Raw genomic sequence first — 26,827 nt, forward strand, 5'->3', positions numbered from 1 at the left:
AGTGGACCGAACCAACCGACAGTTCACAATAGTGTGGCTCACACCTTCCTCCACAGAACACTGTGATGATTTTTGAAACAGAATGCGTATCGACGAATAACTAGACTATCAGAAACTGCCTGCTGCTTACTTTCGTCAACTGGGCGGTTCATTTTCAGTAACAAAGAAACTTCGGCCGCCGGAAGTCGAACTGACTGACTTATTATTTGTGTGTAAGATCTGACAGCTAATTACAGAGCAAGGTGGCGTAATGGTCAGCACAATGGACTTGCATTCGAGAGAATGACGGTTCAAACCCGCCTCCGGCCATCCTGATTTAGGTTTTCCGTGACTTCCCAAAATCGTTTCAGGCAAATGCCGGGGTGATTCCTTTGAAAGGGCACGGCCGACTTCCTTCCCCACCTTTCCCTAATCCGACAGGACCGACGACCTCGTTGTTTGGGCCCTTCCCCGAAATCAACCAACCAACAGTTAATTAAGGATACGTGCGATCTGTAATAGTTTACGGTAAATTTTTTTGTCTCGATCACAATATAAAGCAGTTTCATACCACCTTTATAGCGAAGTCCCTAATGCAACTGGTATCGTTAAGCATATTGTGAGACGTAACCAATAATGGTGCTGTCGATCGCGTTGGCAGTACATTGGACACGTTTGAGAGCCTTAGAAATTTTCTGTTTCCAGTGCACCACTATTTGTATCTCCTCACAATCTACTTTATGAAACCAATTGAACTAGGTGCTATGATATGAAGATGGTTGATCAACAACTGAAAGTGGTTATCATTATTTGACTCAGACCAAGATGACGTCTATTGTGCAATAAAGCACATTTTTATTTAACACTTCCCAGTCATGAAAAATTAGTTATATGGTGTTACTCCATTTAAGTTAATCAGTAAAACTGTGATGAACTACTGACGACGCCAGTAATGGTAGCTTGTCCTCATTTAAATACACAAAAATCCGATGTGGGAAAGCGTAGACGTTTCGCAGTACTGTGCACACTTTATGTGCGACAAGGTTAGCTGCAATCCCATTTAGATTGGCAGTACCATTATGATTACATCAGAGAAAGGTTCAGATAGTTCAAATGGCTGTGAGCACTATGGGACTTAACATCTGAGGTCATCAGTCCCCTAGAACTTAGAGCTACTTAAACCTAACTAACGAAAGGACATCACACACATCCATGCCCGAGGCAGGATTCGAACCTGCTACCGTAGTGATCACGCGGTTCCAGACTGTAGCGCCTAGAACCGTCAGAGAAAGGTATCAGCAGAGATAGCTATTAGGTCCGCTCCACCGGCGGAAGTGGCCGTGCGGTTCTAGGCGCTGCAGTCTGGAACCGCGAGACCGCTACGGTCGCAGGTTCAAATCCTGCCTCGGACATGGATGTGTGTGATGTCCTTAGGTTAGTTAAATTTAACTAGCTCTAGGGGACTAATGGTCTCAGAAGTTGAGTCCCATAGTGCTCAGAGCCATTTGAACCATTTTTAGGTCCGCTCCGGTATTGTTTCAAGTGAAGTGCTATAGCGGTGTCGCCTTCTACACGAGGAGGTAATCACTGCACCGTCTATCAGGTTGCGACAAGAACAGAAACACGGCATACGTTAGGCTAGTATTGTCCTTTCAGTTGTTTCCTACTGCTACCACAGCTATATTATACCATAAAAGTGTCTTCCGACAGTTCAGTCGCAGGCAAGATTTACGACTTAGGTACTTAAATGATGCCGGCCGGAGTGGCCGTGCGGTTCTAGGCGCTGCAGTCTGGAACCGCGAGACCGCTACGGTCGCAGGTTCAAATCCTGCCTCGGACATGGATGTGTGTAATGTCCTTAGGTTAGTTAAATTTAACTAGCTCTAGGGGACTAATGGTCTCAGAAGTTGAGTCCCATAGTGCTCAGAGCCATTTGAACCATTTTTAGGTCCGCTCCGGTATTGTTTCAAGTGAAGTGCTATAGCGGTGTCGCCTTCTACACGAGGAGGTAATCACTGCACCGTCTATCAGGTTGCGACAAGAACAGAAACACGGCATACGTTAGGCTAGTATTGTCCTTTCAGTTGTTTCCTACTGCTACCACACCTATATTATACCATAAAAGTGTCTTCCGACAGTTCAGTCGCAGGCAAGATTTACGACTTAGGTACTTAAATGATGCCGGCCGGAGTGGCCGTGCGGTTCTAGGCGCTGCAGTCTGGAACCGCGAGACCGCTACGGTCGCAGGTTCAAATCCTGCCTCGGACATGGATGTGTGTGATGTCCTTAGGTTAGTTAAATTTAACTAGTTCTAGGGGACTAATGGTCTCAGAAGTTGAGTCCCATAGTGCTCAGAGCCATTTGAACCATTTTTAAGTCCGCTCCGGTATTGTCTCAAGTGAAGTGCTATAGCGGTTTCGCCTTCTACACGAGGAGGTAATCACTGCACCGTCTATCAGGTTGCGACAAGAACAGAAACACGGCATACGTTAGGCTAGTATTGTCCTTTCAGTTGTTTCCTACTGCTACCACAGCTATATTATACCATAAAAGTGTCTTCCGACAGTTCAGTCGCAGGCAAGATTTACGACTTAGGTACTTAAATGATGCCGGCCGGAGTGGCCGTGCGGTTCTGGGCGCTACAGTCTGGAGCCGAGCGACTGCTACGGGCGCAGGTTCGAATCCTGCCTCGCGCATGGATGTGTGTGATGTCCTTAGGTTAGTTAGGTTTAATTAGTTCTAAGTCATAGGCGACTGATGACCTCAGAAGTTAAGTCGCATAGTGCTCAGAGCCATTTGAACCATTTGAACTTAAATTATACTACTGCTGAAAGGGGTATGAGAGTGTCTTTTTTTTCTACATAACATCGTAAGAGTGAGCGAAGTTACGTAACGTACTGTCTGGCAAACAACAGTCAACAATCAACAAAACAGTATCTGTCGATCTAGCTTTATGAGCACCTGAAAATTAATAGCGCACAGAGAAACGTCGCTCATTATCTGTTTCCATTCGATCGGTGTTCGTTAGTTGATTTCCAACAGACCCTTGGTGACTGTGTATCGTGAAGTGATCGTAAAAATTTCATGGCGCCCATCAAACGTGGCACTCTGGGACAACTTAAAGCAAAGAATGATGAGGGATATTTTGCACTGACTGTGATAGACATGCTATGACAAGCAAATATATTTTAACTGAATGTAAGGAAACGACATTATAACGCCGCGAACTATTCAAACCCAAAACTACAAGATTTACATTTACAACCAGCAACAGAAACATCATATTCGCGTTTCAGAGTTCTTGAGTATGTGAAAACGATTTTGTGTTTCAGGGGAGCAGAATGTCCTTGAATTTACAGTGCGAGGAAGTGAAAAGGTAACGCACGATTCCATAAACTGATAGGTCATAACATTACGATCACTGCTCACTGCGACGTTGGATGTCGCCTGGTGGCGTTGTGGGCACGGGACACGGTGACAGAAGGCAGATTATTACTACACAGAACCTGGGAACGAGTATCTCGAAGCGGCAGATCTGATCGAATGCCCACGTGCTACTGTCGTTAGCATCTACTGAAAGAGGTAGAAGGACAGCGAAACTATTACCAAGCACTACCGAGCGAGGTGGCGCAGTGGTTAGCACACTGGACTCGCATTCGGGAGGACGACGGTTCAATCCCGTCTCCAGCCATCCTGATTTAGGTTTTCCGTGATTTCCCTAAATCGCTTCAGGCAAATGCCGGGATGGTTCCTTTGAAAGGGCACGGCCGATTTCCTTCCCAATCCTTCCCTAACCCGAGCATGAGCTCCGTCTCTAATGACCTCGTTGTCGACGGGACGTTAAACACTAACCACCACCACCACCACCAAGCACTAAATGGTTGGTCGTCCACGACTCTTCACAGAACGTGGGGTTTGGAGGTGACATCTCTTCCGAAAGAGCACAACGCTGGTGCACGGTGTTTCGAAGCACACCGTTCATCATCCGCAGACCACGCCTGCGTGTTCAAATGTTGACTCAGCTACATCGTCAGTTACGATTGCAGTGGGCACGGACCGTCGCGATTCGACCGTCAATCAATGGAACTCTTGGAGCGAATCACGTTTTTGCTGCGCTAGATCGATGGTCGTCTCCACAATTGCGTCATCGAGGTGAACGGCGGCTCGAAACGTGCTGCGCGGCAGGGGTGAAGGCTGGTGGGAGCTGTGTTATACTGCGGAAGATATTCTTCTGGGCTTGAATGGGACCTGTGGTAGTAATCGAAGACACGGTGACAGCTACGAGCCACGTGCACCCTTTTATGCTTGATACCTTGCCCGACCGCGATGTCATCTTTCAGCAGTATAACTGTTCGTGTCTCGGAGCCAGAACCATGTTATAGGGGTTTGACGAGCTCATTGTGACCTCACGTTGATGTCTCGGCGACCACATTCGCCTGATGTAAATCCTATGGAACCCATCTTGATCGCTATCGGGCGCCATACCAGTTTACACAAATCAGCGGCCCGTTATTTACGGGTATTATATGACCTATCCGTAGGCATCTAATGCCACATACCTCCACAAATCTACCAGCAAACGCTGTCGGATCCCTGATACACAGATACAGTGATGCATTTCGTCCCAAAGCCGGACAAACAAACTATTAAGCAGGTGGTCATAATGTTTTGGCTCATAACTGTAATCACATCTCATTCAATTAAGTGTATCAACAGAAGAGCCCCCACTTCACTACGCGTAAGCACTCATCCCGATTCCTGTGAGTGGAGTGAACACGACTTAGCATCTTTCGTCGAAAGCAAACCGCAAAGATGTATAATTATATGAGCGGTGAAGCAGAGAGGTTATTTCAGTGTTCGCACCAATTAATGGAAACTGACTATAACAGACCCGTGTAAAGCATGACGAAGATAGATATCGCGATGCACTACAAATAGAGCATAATTGGTAGAAATGGAAGTGTCGAATAAAGAGGCACCTTATATTGTTTATTTCCTAATCGTACCACAAGACATCTGTCGTCCAATAATCGCGACATACTTTTCTGTATTTCTGAAGTAATCTACTACTTTTCTCACCATCTAATGTAACTGTTAGTTACTTGTTCATAGACTATATTCACGACAAATGTTACGAAGTAAGCCGGCCGGGGTGGCCGAACGGTTCTAGGCGCTTCAGCCCGGAACCGCGCTTCTGCTACAGTCGCAGGTTCGATTCCTGCCTCGGGCATGGATGTGTGTGATGTCCTTAGGTTAGTTCGGTTTAAGTCGTTCTAAGTGCTAGGGGACTGATGAGCACAGAAGTTAAGTCTCATAGTGCTTGGAACCATTTGAACCATTTGTTATGAAGTAAAATCTGTCAGCAAACACACACACACGTACACACACACAAACAAACAAATATATATAGACGGTGTTTCAAAACCTTTGCAGAAATGTGTAGGGTTGATAAATCACGTCGTGGAGAACAAGATGTTCGCTGACGCTTCCTGACGACGCGAGGCGTAGCTTAAGATTGGTTATGTCCCTGAGAGGCAGCAGGGAGTAGGCCTCTGAGATATTCGTATGCAATTTTAGTAGTAGATCTTCGAAAGCTCTTTTACATTCTGATTCTAATATTGGATTCCCTATCTCTTTTATATCGATTCCCGTTTCTTCTTCTACCACGTCATCAGACAAGTCTTCCTCCTCATAGAGGCCTTCAATGTACACTTTCCACCTATCCGCACTCTTCTCTCCATTTAACAGTGTAATTCCCATTGCATTCTTAATTTTGTCACTCTTGCTTTTAATTTCACCAAAGAGTGTTTTGACTTTTCTCTATGCTGAGTGAGTCCTTCCGATCATTATTTCTTTTTCCACTTCTTCATATTTTTCCTGCAGCCATTTCGTCTTAGCTTCCCTGCACTTCCCATTTATTTCGTTTCTGTGTGGCTTGTATTTCTGTATTCCTGAGTTTCCCTGAACATTTTTGTGCTTCCTTCTTTCATCGATCAGCTGAAGTGTTTTTTCCGTAACTTACAGTTTTTTCGCAGTTACCTTCTTTGTACCTACGGTTTCCAACTTCTGTGATTGCCCCTTTTAGACATGTCAATTCCTCTTCAACCGAACCGCCTACAGAGCTACTTCTTATCACAGTTTTTATAAAAACTCAGAGAACTTCAAGTGTATCTCATCAATTCTTACTACTTCCTTATCCCACTTCTTTGTGCAGTGATTCTTCCTGACTGGCCTTTTAAACTTCAGTCTACCCTTCATCACTGTTAAGTAATGGTCCGAGGTTGTATTTGCTCCAAGGTATGTCTTACAATCCAGTATCTGATTTTGGAATCTCTGCCTGACAATGATGTAATCTAACGGAAACCTTCCGGTATCTCCCGGTCTTTTGCAAGTATACCTCACCCTCTTGTGATTCTTGAACGTGTAACCTCCTCCTCACTTATCGACCTTAAAGACAGTGAAAAATTAAACCGTGTGTACCTAATGGAAATTTGGGAAAGGCAATCGTCACCGAAGTTAATCTGTCGGTAAAGAGGGAGGAAAGGGTTACATCTAAATGAAAGGAAAAATGCAAATGAAACTGGTGGAAATTAATTTTGAAAAGGGGTAAAGTTAATAAAGAAAGTAAATGTGCGGCCGTTACGTTAACAATTAACTAGCGGTAATTAGATATTTGAGATTTGGGGGAAATTACGGTCGCCAGTCCTATGGACAATTACTATAGTAACTGAAAAAGAAAGGTTATTACACATATAATTAGCACTAGAAGCGTGGCAACTGAAGGTTGACACGTGTAGTGTGAAAACTGACAGTTTGTCAGAAGTAATAAATTTCGCTACACTCTGACTTAATTTAGCAAAAGAATTAATAAAACCGGGAAATTGAAAGTTAATTTAGTGACTGAAATTAATAGTGAGCTTTGTTTCTGAAGCACATCGAAATTCAGTAAAATACGGTTAGTCTTGGGCTACCTCAACAATCATTTCAAAAGCTACTTGAATCTAAGCAATTTAGAAATAAGAGATTTAACTTTGAACTTGAATTAAATGATTATGAACAATTAACAATAGTAAAATTTAGTACGAACCAAGCTGAGCTGCAGTCACAGGTAAGCTAAAATACGGTAACAAAACTCGCACTCTTAATTTGTGCTTGTGTAATCTAAATACTGTAGCCAGCTATGAATACCTTAACTGAACTTTGAAATTAAAGCAGTGAAATCGAATGATATTACTTTAATGCTGGCGTTTGAATTTCAACGACACTCGGGTTCATTCCGGAAAAGGAAGGGACCCTGCTTGGTAATGCAATTCGGACAATGAGCAACAAAGGTTCATGCTACGTTGCTGTAATTTAGTGAGAAAAAATTTAACAGTTTGAAAAGCTGAGGTCTGCCATACAGTTCTAAAACTTTACGTGCTACCAGTATTCCTTGTTGGTTGATTGAAGGTTTGAAGTCGTCGATCGAGGAGGTGGCGACGGTCACTCATTGTCGGCCGTCGCTGTTACAGAAGCTGGATGTTGGCGAGCCTTCTTCTCGACACGGTCTCGAGCCGAAACGGGCTCTTGATGTGTGCCAGCTAACGCTTCCCGTCCGCGACACCATGTCAGAAACTAACATAGCAAGTCGAGCGCAATTACATGCTACCAAACCCCGAAAGTGCGGCAACTCGCGGGAGCGTCACACAACACACCTGCTCTACTGCCCTCCTCCTCCACGTGGCCGAGTTCACACTACCAAAGATTGTAAACACTTTGGTCTCCACACGACCTATCGATGTAATGGTTCGATAGCATAGTTTTCCCTAGGCAAGACCCAGCGTAAAAATACAAATAATATTTACAAAACAAACCAATTATACATCGACATAAATAGCCCAATGGCATCTCTAGTTCCCACTCCTCGCCTGAAACCAAATTGTTCATCTCCTATTACGCAGTTCAGCTTTCCATATAGCCTTCTGTTGAGCGTCCTCAGAAAGACTTCGGCTGCATGCGATATATAAAGACACAGAAATGTCATATCTTCAGGTAACAAAATAAGGAAAAAATTCATAGTACATTAGATGGAAATAGGAGGATATGCATTTCCGGCGTTACAAACGGGGTATTCTGTTCGCTATTATTAGCTGAAATTTAGTGTAGAATTTTGCGTTTAGATCATCTAACATTTGTTCCATCTCTCCTGCACTCTCTGCCATCACAACCATGTCGTCTGCAAATCTTATACACTCCACTCTTGACCCCCTATGCAAACTCCTCTCCTTCCATCAAAACTTCTTCCAGATGTATATTGAACAGTGTTGGTGATAAACAACATCCTTGTCTTACACCTCTTCCCAGTTCAATTTCTTCATTCATCACATCTCCTATTCTTACTCTTGCTGCCGCGCGGGATTAGCCGAGCGATCTAGGGCGCTGCAGTCATGGACTGTGCGGCTGGTCTCGGCGGAGGTTCGAGTCCTCCCTCGGGCATGGGTGTGTGTGTTTGTCCTTAGGATAGATTAGATTAGATTAGATTTAGATTAGATTAATACTAGTTCCATGGATCATGAATACGATATTTCGTAATGATGTGGAACGAGTCGAATTTTCTAATACATAATTAGGTTAATTTAACAACATACTTAAGTTAATATAACAACTTTATTTTTTGTGTTTTTTGTTTTTCTTTTTTCTTTTTATTTTTTTTATTTTTTAAATTTTTTTTCTTAATTTATATCTAAAAATTCCTCTATGGAGTAGAAGGAGTTGTCATTCAGAAATTCTTTTAATTTCTTCTTAAATACTTGTTGGTTATCTGTCAGACTTTTGATACTATTTGGTAAGTGACCAAAGACGTTAGTGCCAGTATAATTCACCCCTTTCTGTGCCAAAGTTAGATTTAATCTTGAATAGTGAAGATCATCCTTTCTCCTAGTATTGTAGTTATGCACACTGCTATTACTTTTGAATTGGGTTTGGTTGTTAATAACAAATTTCATAAGAGAGTATATATACTGAGAAGCTACTGTGAATATCCCTAGATCCTTAAATAAATGTCTGCAGGATGATCTTGGGTGGACTCCAGCTATTATTCTGATTACATGCTTTTGTGCAATAAATACTTTATTCCTCAGTGATGAATTCCCCCAAAATATGATGCCATATGAAAGCAATGAGTGAAAATAGGCGTAGTAAGCTAATTTACTAAGATGTTTATCACCAAAATTTGCAATGACCCTTATTGCATAAGTAGCTGAACTCAAACGTTTCAGCAGATCATCAACGTGTTTCTTCCAATTTAATCTCTCATCAATGGACACACCTAAAAATTTGGAATATTCTACCTTAGCTATATGCTTCTGATTAAGGTCTATATTTATTAATGGTGTCATACCATTCCCTGTACGGAACTGTATGTACTGTGTCTTATCAAAATTCAGTGAGAGTCCGTTTACAAGGAACCACTTAGTAATTTTCTGAAAGACAGTATTTACAATTTCATCAGTTAATTATTGTTTGTCAGGTGTGATTACTATACTTGTATCATCAGCAAAGAGAACTAACTTTGCCTCTTCATGAATATAGAATGGCAAGTCATTAATATATAATAAGAACAACAAAGGACCCAAGACTGACCCTTGTGGAACCCCATGCTTGATAGTTCCCCAGTTTGAGGAATGTGCTGATCTTTGCATGTTACGAGAACTATTTATTTCAACTTTCTGCACTCTTCCAGTTAGGTATGAATTAAACCATTTGTGCACTGTCCCACTCATGCCACAATACTTGAGCTTGTCTAGCAGAATTTCATGATTTACACAATCAAAAGCCTTTGAGAGATCACAAAAAACCCCAATGGGTGGTGTTCGGTTATTCAGATCATTCAAAATTTGACTGGTGAAAGCATATATGGCATTTTCTGTTGAAAAACCTTTCTGGAAACCAAACTGACATTTTGTTAGTACTTCATTTTTACAGATATGTGAAGCTACTCTTGAATACATTACTTACTCAAAAATTTTGGATAAAGCTGTTAGAAGGGAGATTGGATGGTAATTGTTGACATCAGATCTATCCCCCTTTTTATGCAAAGGTATAACAATAGCATATTTCAGTCTATCAGGGAAAATGCCCTGTTCCAGAGAGCTATTACACAGGTGGCTGAGAATCTTACTTATCTGTTGAGAACAAGCTTTTAGTATTTTGCTGGAAATGCCATCAATTCCATGTGAGTTTTTGCTTTTAAGCAAGTTTATTAATTTCCTAATTTCAGAGGGAGAAGTGGGTGAGATTTCAATTGTATCAAATTGCATAGGTATGGCCTCTTCCATTAACAGCCTAGCATCTTCTAATGAACACCTGGATCCTACTATATCCACAACATTTAGAAAATGATTATTAAAAATATTTTCAACTTCTGACTTTTTGTTCGTAAAGCTTTCATTCAATTTGATGGTAATACTGTCTTCCTCTGCTCTTGGTTGGCCTGTTTCTCTTTTAATAATATTCCAAATTGTTTTAATTTTATTATCAGAGTTGCTGATTTCAGACATGATACACATACTCCTGGATTTTTTAATAACTTTTCTTAATATAACACAGTAGTTTTTATAATTTTTGATAGTTTCGGGGTCACTACTCTTTCTTGCTGTCAGATACATTTCCCTTTTCCGGTTACAAGATATTTTTATACCCTTAGTAAGCCATGGTTTGTTACAAGGTTTCTTACGAGTATATTTAACTATTTTCTTGGGGAAGCAGTTTTCAAATGCATTTACAAAAATGTCATGAAATAAATTATATTTTAAATTGGCATCAGGTTCACGGTACACCTCATCCCAGTCTAACTGCTGTAGGCTTTCCCTGAAATTTGCAATTGTTAAATCGTTGACTGAACGTACTACTTTGGAGGACTGTTTAGTATTGCTGAATGGAGCTATGTCATATATTGTAACTAGCTGTGCACCATGATCAGAAAGACCATTCTCAACAGGCTGAGCATTTATCTGGCTAAACTTATCTTGATCTATAAAGAAGTTATCTATCAGTGAGCTGCTATCCTTTACCACCCGAGTAGGAAAATCAATAACGGGTGTCAAATTGAAAGAACCGAGTAATACTTCAAGGTCATTTTTCCTATTACCCTCTTTCAGAGAATCTACATTGAAGTCCCCACAAATAATAATTTGCTTCCCCCTGTCTGACAGATAGCACAACAAGGAGTCCAAATTTTTCAAAAATAGATGAAAATTTCCTGATGGGGACCTATATACAGTTACAATTATAAATGTGCCTTTATTTAATTTAAGCTCACAGGCACATGCTTCTATATGTTTCTCTACACAAAACTTTTTTGTTTCTATACTTTTAGCACAATGATGACTTTTGACATATATGGCAACTCCTCCTTTCTCCATATTTTCTCTCATTACATGTGCAGAGAGCTTATATCCACTTACATTTACCTTATCCATGTCAGTAACAATGTGATGCTCAGACAGGCATAGTATATCTATTTCATTCTCAGCTTCTAAATCTTCTAAACAAACCAGAAGCTCATCTACTTTATTCTTTAAACTCCCAATATTTTGATGAAATATACTTACATTATTTTTAATTATACTTTTATGAGAACCTTTCCTTATTCTAACATTTGCAGTACTCTCCTGTCTGAGTTTCTCATTGTGCTTAGGCCTAGTTGCTATACCAGTGGTCACATGGTGTTCAGAGAGGCAGATTATGTCAACTGGGTTGGGTGACTTTAATTCATCAATGCAATTACCTAGGACTGAGATACAACTTGGTGGAGATAAAATTTCTGGTGATTGGTGAAAATTTATAATTGATAGCTGTGATTGGTGATCAAATGTGGTAGAATTGTGCTGTTTAATTTCTTTCCTAAACTGAAGATTTGTTTCAATCCTGACCTCTCGTAGAACTTGACATCTTTCTGTCTTACCTATCCTAAAAAAGGTGCTGCTCCAACACCTGTAACCACTGGTATTTTACCATTCATGGCAGTGCCTCCCCCCCTTAAATTTCCTGCTATTACCCCAGCCAGTTTCCCCTTCCCTTTCCTGTTGAGATGTAGGCCGTGCCTGGTATAGTCCCACCTACTGAGATAATCAACAGGAACCACACCAATATGAGCCCCCGCACCCGACCCAAGCAGCTGTTCCAACTCCAAATTAGCTCTCCCAACAGAAGAGTTCAAATGAGGCCGGTCATGGCGTCTCAGGACAGATACAAATTCAACATTGGTGTGTCTCGATGCCGACGCAATCTTTACCAGGTCACACTCTATACTGTACCCAGGCTCTCTGTCGATACTGTTCCCTGGCCCTCCCACAATAACCACGGTGTCTTCCCTGGTAAATCCTTTACAGAGTGAACCTAAATCCTCTGTCACCTGATCCAGACTAGCACTTGGTTTGAAAAAATTTGTGACCTGGTATTCTGGTCCTAATTCCTCCTGCAGAAGTTGGCCTACACCTCTGGCATGAGAACTGCCTAACAACAAAACTTTCTTCCTTTTCGATGACTTTCCTACATTCTTTTTCAATTTCCTATTGAAAGTTTGTTGTGTCCTGTCTACACCTACCTCTGCTTGAGGCTCATCAGTTTCTAACTGAAGCAACAGGTCAAACTTATTTTTGACATTCACCACAAAACTGTCAGACTTAGTTCTAGGCCTGTTCCTTCTGCTACCTGTTGCTACTTCCCACCTCTCTTTGCCCTTCTCCCTTCTTAACCTGTCCAGATCTTCCCTAGCCTGATCTAGCTCAGCCTAAAGGGCAGCAATTTTCCCCTCCTGTTCCACTATCTTCCTATCTCTGCTGCAAATCCTACATAACCACTGATGAGCCTGATCCACTTTCCCAACACCCACGCCACTGCAGTCCCCCCAGTGAAAAAAACTACTACATCCATCACACCAAACCCTGGAACTAACAATTCTACGGCAAGTCAGGCACTTCTCACTCATGGCAAAAATAATACTTTAGCTAGAATAAATCAATTAAATTACCGAAAATCAAAAAAGACGTTACAAGAATTAAGCCTATTCACAAATGTATATAAGCAAGGTTTCTGATTTAAAATTCCGCTGTTTTTCTGAGATCTGTATTAAAACAATGAAGGTATACGCTATTTATTATATATTTCACTCGATGGAATGAAAAAAAGGATAATTTAGGTTAAGTAGTGTGTAAGCTTAGCGATTGATGACCTTAGCAGTTAAGCCCCATAAGATTTCACACACATTTGATCATTTTTGAACTTACTCTTGCTCTCTGGTTCAAATAGAAATTCCTAATTAGCCGTCTATCCCTCCAGTCAATTCCATGTTTCCTTAGGATTTCCATCAGTTTGTCCCATCTGACGCAGTCAAAAGTCTTCTCAAGATCAATGAACACAACATGCACCTTCGTTTTCTTCTCCATGTACCTCTCCCCTATCACTCTCAATAGCCCAATGGCATCTCTAGTTCCCACTCCTCGCCTGAAACCAAATCGTTCATCTCCTATTACGCAGTTCAGCTTTCCATATAGCCTTCTGTTGAGCGTCCTCAGAAAGACTTTGGCTGCATGCGATATCAGGCTCACTATTCTATGTTCCTCACACTTTTTGCTGTTCTTTTTCTTTTCTATACGTATTACGATACTTTCTGTAAAGTTTCCTGTCATGTATATTTGATTACACAGTTCAGTCAACTCCCTTTTCCCTTCTTCCTCCAATGACTTTAACAGTTCCGCAGGAATCTCATCAATTCCCATTGCCTTTCCATTTTTCAACTCCTTCACAGATTCTTCAATCTCACTAGGTAGTATTCCATTTCCTTTGTCATCACCTGCAACTTTATGTTCTTCCTTTATGCCAAGGTCTTCTTCACTTGGTCGGCTGTCTGCAGCGTATAGCCATTCTATATATTCTTCCCATCTTCTCAGTATTTCTTGGGGTTCACACACCATTTTACCGTCTGCTGCCTCTGCTTTTTAGTCCAATGTTGTTTCTCTTTTCCCTGAATGTCAAATCCATTACTTCTTTGTACATAAAATCATATTTTCCTTCTTTGTCTAATTTCTCTCTCTGTTCACACTTTTCTGTGAGCCATTTCTCCTTTGCTTTTTCTGTCTCCCTTCTTAATTCATTATTCAACCTCCTGTAATTGCGTTTCCCTTTTTCTGTGTTTACAGTTTTTCATTTCCTGCGATCATCCATCTTGGTTATCATATCTGGTGTTACCCATTCTTTTTTACTTTTTTCCTCTCCTTGACTCCAAGCGTTTCCTTAGCTGCCTTTATGATCCCATTTTTAAAACGATCTCATCTTCCTTCTGTGCATCCCGTTTCCTGTCCTTTCATCATGATTTCACAATATGCATTCACTAATTTTTCACAATACGTCGAATGTAGCTACTATTTTCATCATCGTCAGGCACGCACAGAAAACTTGTGCTATTCTGTACACTAGTAATAAACAGTGTATAATGGGCAGAAACAACTGAACTGGTGACTTTACGGTGGTGCCGAAACTGCGCGCGAAGGGCGGTAAAGTATGACGCACGTAACAAGCGGCCCACTCCGTCCCGTCTGAGGGTTTCCATTCGGCTCTGTGTAAAACAGGGGTATCCAGCCAACATCCCATGGGCCCCATGCGACCCAAAGCAACCATCTATCAGACGACTGAGAAAAAAAGAAATTCCATATAATTCCTTTTATGTAAAGGTACGATCAATTGAATGTTTTCAGTCTGAAACTCCTGCCACACAATGCTATTGTCATTGGTCGATACTGTTTTTTTTTCTTCTTCTTATTTTTTTCAGCTGTTTTTGTTGGTAGTGTAAACTATCATACAGTATTATGCGCGGCCCACATATACTCGTCTTCTTCCAATGTGTCGCAGGTCAGCTAAAATGTTGGGCACTCCTGTTGTAAAACGACTAGCAGCGATTCACATAACAAGCTACACGACGGCTACAGTGAGTCGAAGACGAAGCTCTGCGCTGCTAGTGTGGAAGGACGCGTAAGTCCAGTGCACAGCAGATCGCTTCAGCTGAGATCTGCCTCCCGACAAACCGACCTAACAATTTGTGAGCGGGAACGCGCTAAGAATATCTTCGTAAACGCACCAACGTTAAAAACGAATTTCGCCCCGTGACGTCAGTATGATGCTGAGAGACATGAGTTGTTGTGCTTTGTGTTGCAGGACCAGCTGCAAGGTGTGCAGCAGCAGCTGCAGACGGCGAGCAACCCAGCGCTGCAGTCGGCGCTGTTCATACAGCAGGAGCAGCTGCTGTCCATGCTGCAGGTGAGGCTCGCTGTCACTCTGAGTGGCACACACACACACACACACACACACACACACACACACACACACACACTAGTCTAGCACGGGGAGCCATCGGTCGAGTACAGGGAGATTACCACTGACTAGGCTCTGAGCACTATGGGACTCAACTGCTGAGGTCATTAGTCCGCTAGAACTTAGAACGAGTTAAACCTAACTAACCTAAGGACATCACAAACATCCATGCCCGAGGCAGGATTCGAACCTGCGACCATAGCGGTCTTGCAGTTCCAGACTGCAGCGCCTTTAACCGCACGGCCACTTCGGCCGGCTACCACTGACTACCACCTTGCCTTGCGTATGGCATGTAAATAGGATGGATACTTGTAGTAAGCATGAGGTTCTCTTTGTCGCCGGCCAGGGTGGCCGAGCGGTTCTAGGCGCTACAGTCTCGAACCGCGCGGCCGTTACGGTAGCAGGTTCGAATCCTGCCTCGGGCATGGATGTGTGTGACGTCCTTAGGTTAGTTAGGTTTAAGTAGTTCTAAGATCTAGGGGACTGATGACCTCCGATGTTAAGTCCCATAGTGCTCAGAGCCATTTGAACCATTTGTTCTCTTTGTCTTGCTGCAGAGTAATCTCAGAATATGAGATAGAAGAGAGAATGAAATGCATCCCTGTAGTTCGAATAGAATAGCTCTGCGACTGACAGACAGCAGTGGTAGGGAGTGGTGCAGCGGGGTCTCTGTGCACGAGGGGTAATACTAATGAAGTTTTGACCATCACCGTGAAAAAAAGAAGTTCACCACGAAACTTGTTGATGGTGTAGGTCCTTCACTACATGCGCACTGTTCCACAGACCGCATTTTTCGAAACAATGGGTGACTTGGCGAAGACTCCACGCTGCGACCGATTAAACCATTTGACCGTGTGGTCGCATATCTTAAGATTTCGCAAGCAAGGCTGTCGACTCAAAACAGAAATGGGGAAACGTACACAACTCGCTGTCGAAATAGCAGTTACAGCACACTCAACTACTATAGTATTTTTAAAATGAGGTTATTAATGAATGAAACGAGTAAATTTGTTACTGAGCTTCCACGGAAATAAAAGTTAACATTGAATAGCTGCTTGAAATAAACTTCGAAAAGTTTGAAATAATTCGGTCGTTAATCCAACTGAACAAACTGCAAACCCAGTTGATTAAAGCAGTGTTGTACATAACCTACAATTGCGCAATTGCGCGTAGAAGTCGATTACAAAATTTTGTGTCGTGCCAACTGAAACAAATATTTCCTGCAATTATTGGATTTATATATTGGATATATATATATATATATATATATATATATATATATATATATATATATATATATATGTGTGTGTGTGTGTGTGTGTGTGTGTATTGTACGCAGGAGAATGTGCTTCATCATGACCAAAGGCAAGAGTTTCCGGTTATTGAGGAAGGTAGTTTCTGAACGACAGAAACATGTACTCTTATGTGATCAAAAGTATCCGGATACTTGGCTGAAAATGACTTACAAATTCGTGGCGCCCTCCATCGGTAATTCTGGAATTCAGCCCAACCTTAGCCTTGATGACAGCTTCCACTCTCGCAGACATACGTTCAATCAGTTGCTGGATGTTTTCTTGGGGAATGGCAGCCGATTCTTCACGAAATGATGCACTTAGGAGAGGTATCGATGTCGGTCAATGAGACCTGACACAAAGTCGGCGTTCCAAAACATCCCAAAGGTATTCTATAGGACCCACGTCAGGACTCTGTGCAGGCCAGTCCATTACAGGGATGTTATTGTCGTTTAACCACTCCACCACAGGCCATGAATTATGAACAGGTGCTCGAGCGTGTTGAAAGATGCTATCGCCATCCCCGAATTGCTCTTCAACAGTGGGAAGCAAGAAAGTGCTGAAAACATCAATGTAGGCCTGCGCTGTGATAGTGCCACGCAAAACAACAAGGGGTGCAAGCCCCCTCCATGAAAAACACGACAACACCATAACACCACCGCCTTCGAATTTTACTGTTGGCACTACACACGCTGGCAAATGATGTCCACCGGACTTTCGCCATACCCACACCTTGCCATCGGATCGCCACATTGTGTACGGCGATTCGTCACTCCACAGAACGTTTTCCACTGTTCAGTCGTCCAATATTTGCGCTCGTTTGGCATCTACTGGCTTGATCATGAAATCCAAGTTTTCTCACCTCTCGCCTAACTGTCATAGTACTTGCAGTGGATCCTGATGCAGTTTGGAATTCCTGTGTGATGGTCTGGATATATGTCTGCCTGTTACACATTACGACCCTTGTCCACTATCGGCGGTCTGTGTCAGTCTACAGACGGGGTCGGCCTGTATGCTTTTGTGCTGTACGTGTCCCTTCACGTTTCCACTTAACAATCACATCGGTAACAGGGGAACCTAGGAATGTTTAGAAGTGTGGAAGTCTCGCGTACAGAGGTATGACACAAGTTACACCCAGTCACCTGACCACGTTTGAAGTGAGTGAGTTCCGCGGAGCGCACCATTCTGCTCTCTTCCGACGTCTAAGGACTGCTGAGGTCGCTGATATGGAGTACCTGGCAGTAAGTGGCAGCACAATACACCTAATGTGAAAACCTTTTGTTTTTGGGGGTGTCCAAATACTTTTGATCACCTAGTGTATATAAGTTCTAGGAAGTATTGAAGCGATGTTTGATATTGTTTTGTTTTGCGTTTATTTTTGTATTTCACCTTTTTGTTGAGGAATTTGAGTTTTATATACCTATATGACAAATCTTATCGTTTTCTTTATTTTTGCCACAACGTCGCTCTGTTTCACGTTACAAATCATTAATTTAGAATAAAACCTGGATTAAACTTTGACAGTTTCAATTTTGCTGTGAATACTGTTAACTTTTATGTAACAGACAAGGGGAAAACTATGTAGAACAAAAATGTTCTGTAGCTTACCCTGCACTTTAGATATTCTCTTTCGAATTCTAGATACTTCACCACTTATTGTTTTTAGGGGACCCTAGTATGACACTGACCGCATAAGTAAAGAAAGCGATCGTTAAGAGGTAATGCCCTATAGGTATGCAACAGACCTAATGCACAGGTAACGTGGGTACGACGTCGACTGACCAAGCCTGCTAGGAAAGTTTACTGTAACTTTCCTAGCAGGCTTGGTCAGTTGAGGTCGTACGCACATGACCTGTGCATTAGGTTTTTTGCATATCTACGCTTACTTAGAATAGTCTACGGTAGCCTAAGGTAGTTTTATGACTCCAACTGCTAGATAACAAAAGTAAATAATTGTGTACTCTTTCACAATATTTGAACTAGTTATAGACTCGGTCTCGCTTGAAACATTTTACTGGCGAATAATTCGTTGTGCTTTAGTACGTATTACAGGTAGCAGACCAGAGACTACGTCAGCAGTACATAAATGAGTTGACGATGGTGTTTTTGGTGTCCTCAGGCGACGCAGCGGGAGCAGCAGGAGCTGCAGGTGCGGCTGCAGGCGCAGCTGAGCGGCGCGCCACCTGTGCAGCAGCAGCAGGAGCAGCAGCAGCAGCAGCTGTTGCCTCTGCCGCTGCCGCTGCCGCCGCCGGTGCCTATAGAGCTGCCGGACCAGCTGCAGCAGGTACGCAACCAGTCACAGCAGCGCATTTCGCTACAAGACAAACAGATATCACGAGCGTGTTCTTGTATTTGTTCCTTATTCAGCTCCAGTAACATGTGTGGGCCTGTAACACGCTAGAAACAAATACAGAAAGTCACCTCAAGTTAAATGAATACAGCCTACGATGCATACGATCTGCGAGAGTTAGCCAAAGTTTTAACTATCAAATCGAAAACGATTTTTGTTTGTTGGTGGTAAATCACGCGCAAGATAACTTGGCCGCTGCACAGAAACATGTTACTGTTCTCAGCGCTGTTCCGGAGGGGGCCTGCCTTAGTTTTCCGCCGCCTAATGGGCAGTGTGCTTCGTCCGTCATAAACAAAAGATTCTCTGCCCGCTTCAGCGCACTGTGGCAATGGAGAAGCACGAACGCCGGTTGCTCTTCAATCTTCCTCAAACGAAAAAAAGATTCTCATTTCATAGCCTACTTTCGCAACTTCATGATGAACTACCTGTAATTTCGTTAATGATCGTAGTTATCATGATACTTCTACATTAACTCTCGCATTACAAAGGGGGTGGGGGGGGGGGGGGGGGGGAGGCGGGCGGGTACTTCATGCCAAACTTCTGAAAATATTTTAATCTAGTCAGTTAATTTTATAATTTTGAAAAAAAAAATGTTTTTTGCTTTTAATGAATTCTTCTACCAAATTCCATAAACGTTTAAAATTTTTCGGTCGAACTTCACCCAAAAATTTAAATCTCAGTAGCAGATGTCACTTTTCCCAAAGAATTTCGTATTCTATGTTTCCTGGTTCAGGGCCTTACTTACATATCAGTAGCTCTGTAAAAATTGTGTTGAGAGCAAAAATCAACGACAATGAACGAAATTTGCTTTCTTTAAATTTTTTGTGGCGGTTGTCAGACTGGTAGTACACATTATTGAAAGTAGGCTGATGTTGCTAAAATGTATTTTCAGGTTCTGGATCCTACTTACACACCTGTTTTAACCCCCTCCTCCCTCCTCCGCCCCCCCTCCTCCGCCTTGGTTGCGTGCATTATGGAATATGCCTTGGTATTGCTACGGTTAAGTAAGCTACTGCTTGAAAATCGAATATTTTGCAAACAAAATGAGGGTTTACTAGGAATTTCTGTTTGCTACATGTTAGGTCATACAGTGCTGCACAGAAAAGGAAGCTAATATACCGAATTTTTCTTTGAAACTTGAGATGAGATCTATAGCTATCTCCATTTTCAATGATCGCAAATGACACAGTGAACATGAAAACTCATAACATTTCACAAACGTATCGAGACATCAAAAAGAGGTTTTGGTAATCATAGCAGGCAAAACAGTATTTTGCCATATAGCTACCATGCGAAACTTTCTTGTGTACTGCAGTAGATGAATAGCTACAGATTTTTTCGATGAAATGACGAAACTATTTTAGGGTCGTCGTCGCAACCTATTGACATGACTTGTCCTGAATTGTTTGTCTAGTAACAGTTTCAGAATTCTCTCTCAATTGCAAGTGCATTAGCATATTAGTGAGGTGATATTCTTTCTTGCCACAGTAGCTAATTTTAACATGGCACCAAAAGAAAGAAGATATGGTTTTCAATTCAGGCGAAAATAGAAGACTCCTCCTGTTGCAATTCCAGCGTAATCCTATAACCCAGTGTGTTCTTAAAAACAAACGGTTGGCTTGTAGAATTATTGATCGTCCTGGCATAACGTGTTAATATTATCCTTCGCAGGTTCACTAGTTGTAGCTTACAAGTTATGCTTGTTAGCAGGCTTAAGCTGTTGCGCTATATCTCCCCTACAGTGCTGGCCACTGGCCACTAGCAACACAACCCTCACCACCACCGTTGTCCCCTTCGCTACTACGCCGCCTGCGCAGGTAGGGACCAAGTTATTCTGTTTGCACTCCGCACGTCTGTAGTCCGTGTGCACACTGACATCGTTGGGCCACGGTGCCGCAGAACACCGTTAAAGGCGCCAAAACAAAATGGTGCAACAGACTAATTAAGTAGAGTACTGTGCGGCAATTCGTTTCCTGCATCTGAAGGGGAGCAACGCTGCAATAGTTGATGCATAGTTGGTGGACGCGGACGACAATCAAACATCAATATGTGAACAGTGGTTCTTTTCACGTTATCTGAGACCAACTGAGAAGTGGCAGGCGATTACTCTGTAAAGAACCTAAAATCGCAAGACAAATGGAGGCCCAATTGCTAGAAGACCACCAAATCAAAACCGAGGTGATAGAAGAAAACAAAACAAAAGAAATAGTGAACCGAGGCAGCAGCAGAAATTATGTAAATATCTCAAACCAGACCAGGTGACTTCTGTAACGGACTAATTCCTATGGACAACTATTGAGTCCATCTCTACGTTTCCGAGACAAAGGACCGTGAATCGAGGCAGGAGCAGAAATAATGTAGATGTCTCAAGCCAGTCCAGGTGACTTATATAACAGATTAATTCTCATGGACAATTGTTGAGTCTATCTCTACGTTTACGAGACAAAGGAGCAAAGTAAGCAGTGAAAACATGTGGATTCACCACAGCCGATTAAAGTGGTAAGCCTACCATTGTCATGCAAGATGTTGCAGGTTTTGGGGCTGCCATGGTGGAGTGCTAACAGATCATGCTCGTAAGGGGCAAACTGTCGCAGAATGAGACTACCGATAACCATTGGGGGCTATCAAATTTGGTCTCGTGTCACGCATTTCATCGCATGGCACTCAGTGACTTGTTCCTAATTCCTCGAATGAAGAAATCATTGCGTGACAGTCATTTCCAGAATGACGACTAGGTTATTTCAGGTGGACCGTTCTCCGAACAGCCAAAATGCTGACTTCCAAGCAAGGTCTGTACCAAGTCATCCATCTTTGGGGAAAATGTGTCTCATTGAAGGGTGAACGTGTAGTGAAGAACCAATACCACCACCAATTTCCGTCGTCCCAACTTGATTATTTTTTCGATTCCCTGCCGGTCGTTGTGGCCGAGCGGTTCTAGGCGCTTCAGTCTGGAACCGCGCGACCGCTACGGTCGCAGGTTCGAATCCTGCCTCGGGCATGGATGTGTGTGATGTGCTTAGGTTAGTTAGGTTTAAGTAGTTGTAAGTTCTAGGGGACTGATGACCTCAGATGTTAAGTCCCATAGCACTCAGAGCCATTTGAACCATTTTCGATTCCCTAATTAAAACTTTATGATTACATCTCGTCTATAGTTTCTTTTCTCTGTCGGATTATGGTCATAAATAAGGCATCTTGATTCCAAGTAAAAAAAAATGTAACTCGTAATAACATTGGAGTTAATGCATTTACACACGTCTCAGCCTGCCGTAAGTGACAATAACGAAGTACCAGCTGCTGTAGTGGAGGCTCTACAGTAATCATCGTGAAACTTCTGGTCTCTTTAAAAGTGACTTCAACCGCTTTCAGCAATTTTTATTTCTATCATTATTGCCAGCCACCTGCTTCACTTACGCATCGGCAACATTCTTACGTTTTGAACTGGGCGTTTGTACCTACCTACGAATTACTATAATTTGTTGACTTGTCTTGTAAACCTCATGCAATTGGCGTTCATTGTCTCTATGTTCAGCCTATCTTCGTAAAAATCTATTACTGCACTAACATAGCACACAAGTAAACACAAATGTATATGTCTAATACAAATATCAAACTATGTCAGTTGCACCCATAAAACATCAGTGACACTGCAGTGTTTTCCAGAATGCAAACGGAACTTGCGTAAGATGCCTGATCACCTCTCGTAGAAACAGTTTTATCGAGTAATTCCTTGGCATCTTACGTGTAAAACGAAATTTCAGCTGAATTTATGTAACCATGTGTGAAACTTTAGCGAAAGAACTCATCTCACGGAGAAGTTTGTAGATTCCCGGAGTTAGACCTGCAGTCCGATGCATCTGTTGTGTGAGAAGCCGACTATGGTTGTCAGTTTATGTTTCCTCGAAGGAAAATGCTATCATCGAATGTCATGACCTCTGCAGCAACTGTATGGCTTGCGAGTTATTGAGCTTCTGAAATAATTATCCAAAACGCTTGTCACCTCTGTCAGTGAAGAGACGGAAAATTTTGTGAAAACGCATTCTCAGTGTAACATGAATTTGTAACGACCGCGGAGGCAGTCATAGTCTAACCTTATGGAAGGATGTTACCAACAGGGAACAACGTACATTAATTGTGAAGCAGTTTGATAGGCTATCCGATTTGTAGTGGTCTCAAAATAATGTAACATGACTATTTCGCCACATTTGCACTTTAGCACCATACAGATATCAGTTAGCTTTTCCCCATTAACGTTTTCCGAAAATTCGTGAAGTATGCAAAAACAATTGTCTAAAACACATAAAGGAAAATAGTCAGTTCTTTTCCTTCATTAAGTAACACGCGGAGGACTACGGCCATAGTTACTAAATTACACTGTTTGGAGTACAATTTTATTGCTATTCTTGATTTTATAATCGATTGTTAACACTGTTGAATTAACTGAAAAGTAATTGTGCAATAATGGTACCATTTGTATATGTCTACGGAGCAGAGTACGTAATTAACTACTAAAGCCTATGCATTTTGTCATTCTGGAAGTAACTCATTATTCTACGGCTTCGTTGAGCCATGGTCACTGACAAAAAATAACTGGTTAGTTACATAAATTCACTGCTTTCTAAGAGTAGTCGTTATTCAGTTATCTTATCTTATATTTTGTTTGCCTTGCAGATACAGCCCATTGCTCCGCCGGTACAAGTGGTGCAAGTTGAAATACCAACTGTAAGTATCAGTAGTTTCTCATCTTTCTGATAGAGAAATCTAATTTAGTTTTTACTGAAATATCAAAGTTGGGAGATAACTATTCATTCTCTACTGCATCTGTCTCAACATTACCACATACTCCTATCTCTAAACGCAAAACATAAAATGTAATTGAAAGAAAATTCAGTAAATGTCCAACATTCAAGTAAGTGTTATTCTGTCAAAGACTGACATTATGAGATGGTGTTTTTCAGAGAAACAGCTCTATAACTTCTTATTGAAATTGATACAGATCAACCATTACCGTTTATTGCAAATGGTTTTTACAATTGACCGTAACGGTTTCACTAATTCACGGCAACTGTGTTTTTTGAAACAGCTTTTCGGACGTTTTCAGTCATACAGAGAGACTCATAAATATGTTGTTACAAGGTGCTACAGGTGTCGTCGCCCTCCACCCCCTCCTTGCTAATTTTGCAGATATTACGTTAGCAATCAACTTTATAGCAAAGTCAATGTAACATGTTCATCTCAGCGTGTTTGAAGGTATTGTTGATGCGAGATTGTAGTTTGTGGTGTGCTGCTAAAGGTGGCACACTATTGTACTTATTGGTCTTGATACATACTCCAGTGATTTAGTTATCAATATGGCTGTACTTTCAACCGTCCTATTTACCGAATGTCGCTATTCTAAATTATTAGAGAAACTCCAATAGCATGCGAGGTGGAAGCTATAAGCGTGTAACACCGCTGTTTCAAAGCGCACTAATGTAATGGGCTCGTGTTTATACCCTTACTATTGCTTTCCAAATACATTTTGTCTGAGAAAATAGGACCGTCATCATTAAAGTGCGACAGCACTCAAAACATGCAAACTTTTGTTGAGTCGCTATGAAGCAATACTACACTGAACAAAATTTCTGTCTACTTGATAATCAAATTAATTCACCGTACGATTAAAATAGAACGCTGCTGTTTACAGTAAAGTTAAGTTTCTCACAAAACTATCTTCTTCCATACATTTTCGTATTCATGTAGCATACAAAAAGTGACCGAATTCGTCCTCTGGCGTCGTTTACTGAAGCTATTTCAATCATGTGTTGTGGACTGTTCGGCTTTCTGCTTGCAGTGTTCGTGAGCTTCTGTAGCTACACAGAGACACGCTGGGACGTACTCATATATTTTTCCCAATCGGCCGATCCGTTGATTTCCCGTTACAAAAGAGATATGTGACAGCAATGTGGATAACCACACCGAATTAGTAAAACTCACTTCTGAAATGTCATCGTATTGTTCTAGCAGGCTGATGTGGATGAACTTCGAGGACAAGATATATTTTGTCAGCTTTAAATTTGTGCATAACTGTATGAAACCGAAGTCGCGTTCAGAATTGAACAATTTAAGAGGGTGTCTCGGCTCAACCACATTTATAACGTTAATCACCTTAAAAGCTGGTTACATCAAAACCGATGCGTTTCGCGACAGAAATCTTGCATATTTACACATATATACCATCACGAGAATCAGGATAACTCATCGAATAAAAGTTCATGACTGAGACTAAGTTGTCTTCAAACAATCCTGTTGGAGGAACATCCGCAACTGAGCATTATAACGGAAGTTGAAGATACCGCTTCAGTTGTAAAGTTCTTTTCTTATCACACGACCGGTTTTGGGCTCTTACAAGCCCATCTTCAGATGTCGTAACTTGGTGCTGTGGGCCCCGAGCGCCGCGGCGAACGCGTACTAGGGGCGGTGTGCTACCTATGAGCGCTGAACAGGGAAGATGGGTTTATAAGAGCCCGAAACCGGTCCTGTGATAATAAAAGAACTTTATAGCTCAAGCGATATTTTCAACCTCTGGTAAGTTGTCTTCGTTTGCTTCACTCGACAATCCTCTGACCGGGCACAGTTTCCGTCGTAGCCACACAGCCTGTCGAATAACGCAGCGTCCTTGGTCAGTAGCATGTATTACTCAACTTATCACGGTTTGTGGAAAGTTATTCTTGTGAGCGTACACGAAGACGATTTAGAATGAAATTTATTTTTAGTTTTGAACCAATCTGTAATTTCTGTGCTTTTAAAGCTATTAACATTACAAGTGTGTCTGAGCGGAAACGTTGTCTTAAATTATCTCAGCGTCTCAAGCCATTTCTACTAGCTGCTGAACTACAGTCTATTGAGTTTTTCAGTATGACTGAAAAGCAGTGTAGTATGATACCAAACCATACAGGGTGCACCATAATTAATACTGAAAATTGATAGGGGTGAAAGCAGGCACCTAATGATCCACCTTCTGTCACAATAGGTATCTCTCCTACACTCTGTGCATCTTATTCTCGTCAGTCGCCCTCCTATAAGACTTTTTCCTACCCGCTCTTGGCAGATTTCTCCACTTATATTTTGTTTTTTCCTAACAGCCACTGTCACTGTCGTTTCAATCTTCTCTTCCTTTATCGTTTTCGATTCTGATAATACTAAAAATGGCTTAAAATGAGCGAAGTTAATCGATATCATTCTAAATGCCCTTAACCATTGCTAATATATTATTATTATTGTTAGTTATTTGTAGTAGTATTATTAATGAGAAGGTTTTATAATATGTTTGGCACGTGTTTCTGCTAATCGGGTATAAGAGAGGGCCTTAAGGCCCTAATCTGGTTGGGCTAAATAAGCAATAAATAAGTAATAAATAAATAATAGAATCAACAACCATTAAAAATAACTCAGCAGACAAGACGTTTACGAAATAATTGTAAATGTGTGGTTACAAGCAGCTACTCACTACAGTGTGAAATATTATCTTAGTTACCACAAATATATTTCAAAAGTGAATGTGGCGACTTATTCGACATCTAAGTGAGCTCAAATTGCGCCCAAGGCTTCAGCACGTTGCATGTTACAATTTACTGTACACTCGTACATGTTCAAGAGTTTGTTTCACTTGTCTTGCTCGCTTTTGTATACGATAATGCACCTTGCAATGAATTAAGAATTTTTTCGAACACTCCTAGATCATGTCGTAAATCTCGACAGTTACTGCACAGTTCGCTGCTCTACTTCCTCACCCGCATTTTGAGGTGATCCAGACAGAAAAAATCAGAGGATTGAGGTTAGGTGACCTTGGAAGACAGGGTAAAGCCTCTGCTACACCTAT

General features: G+C 41.7%; 1 protein-coding gene across 1 annotated transcript in view; it reads left to right on the plus strand.

The window, feature by feature from the left end:
- Positions 1-26,827, plus strand: part of LOC124775205 (peroxidase-like) — a 193,314-nt gene that overhangs the window by 38,879 nt on the left and 127,608 nt on the right. Inside the window, exons 3-5 of the mRNA XM_047250047.1 lie at positions 15,172-15,273; positions 18,739-18,903; positions 23,638-23,688. Of these exons, the coding sequence (XP_047106003.1) occupies positions 15,172-15,273; positions 18,739-18,903; positions 23,638-23,688 (318 nt within the window). The remainder of the gene's footprint in view (positions 1-15,171; positions 15,274-18,738; positions 18,904-23,637; positions 23,689-26,827) is intronic.

This window comes from Schistocerca piceifrons, chromosome 1 (genome assembly GCF_021461385.2).
Source record: "Schistocerca piceifrons isolate TAMUIC-IGC-003096 chromosome 1, iqSchPice1.1, whole genome shotgun sequence".
Lineage (NCBI taxonomy): Eukaryota > Metazoa > Arthropoda > Insecta > Orthoptera > Acrididae > Schistocerca > Schistocerca piceifrons.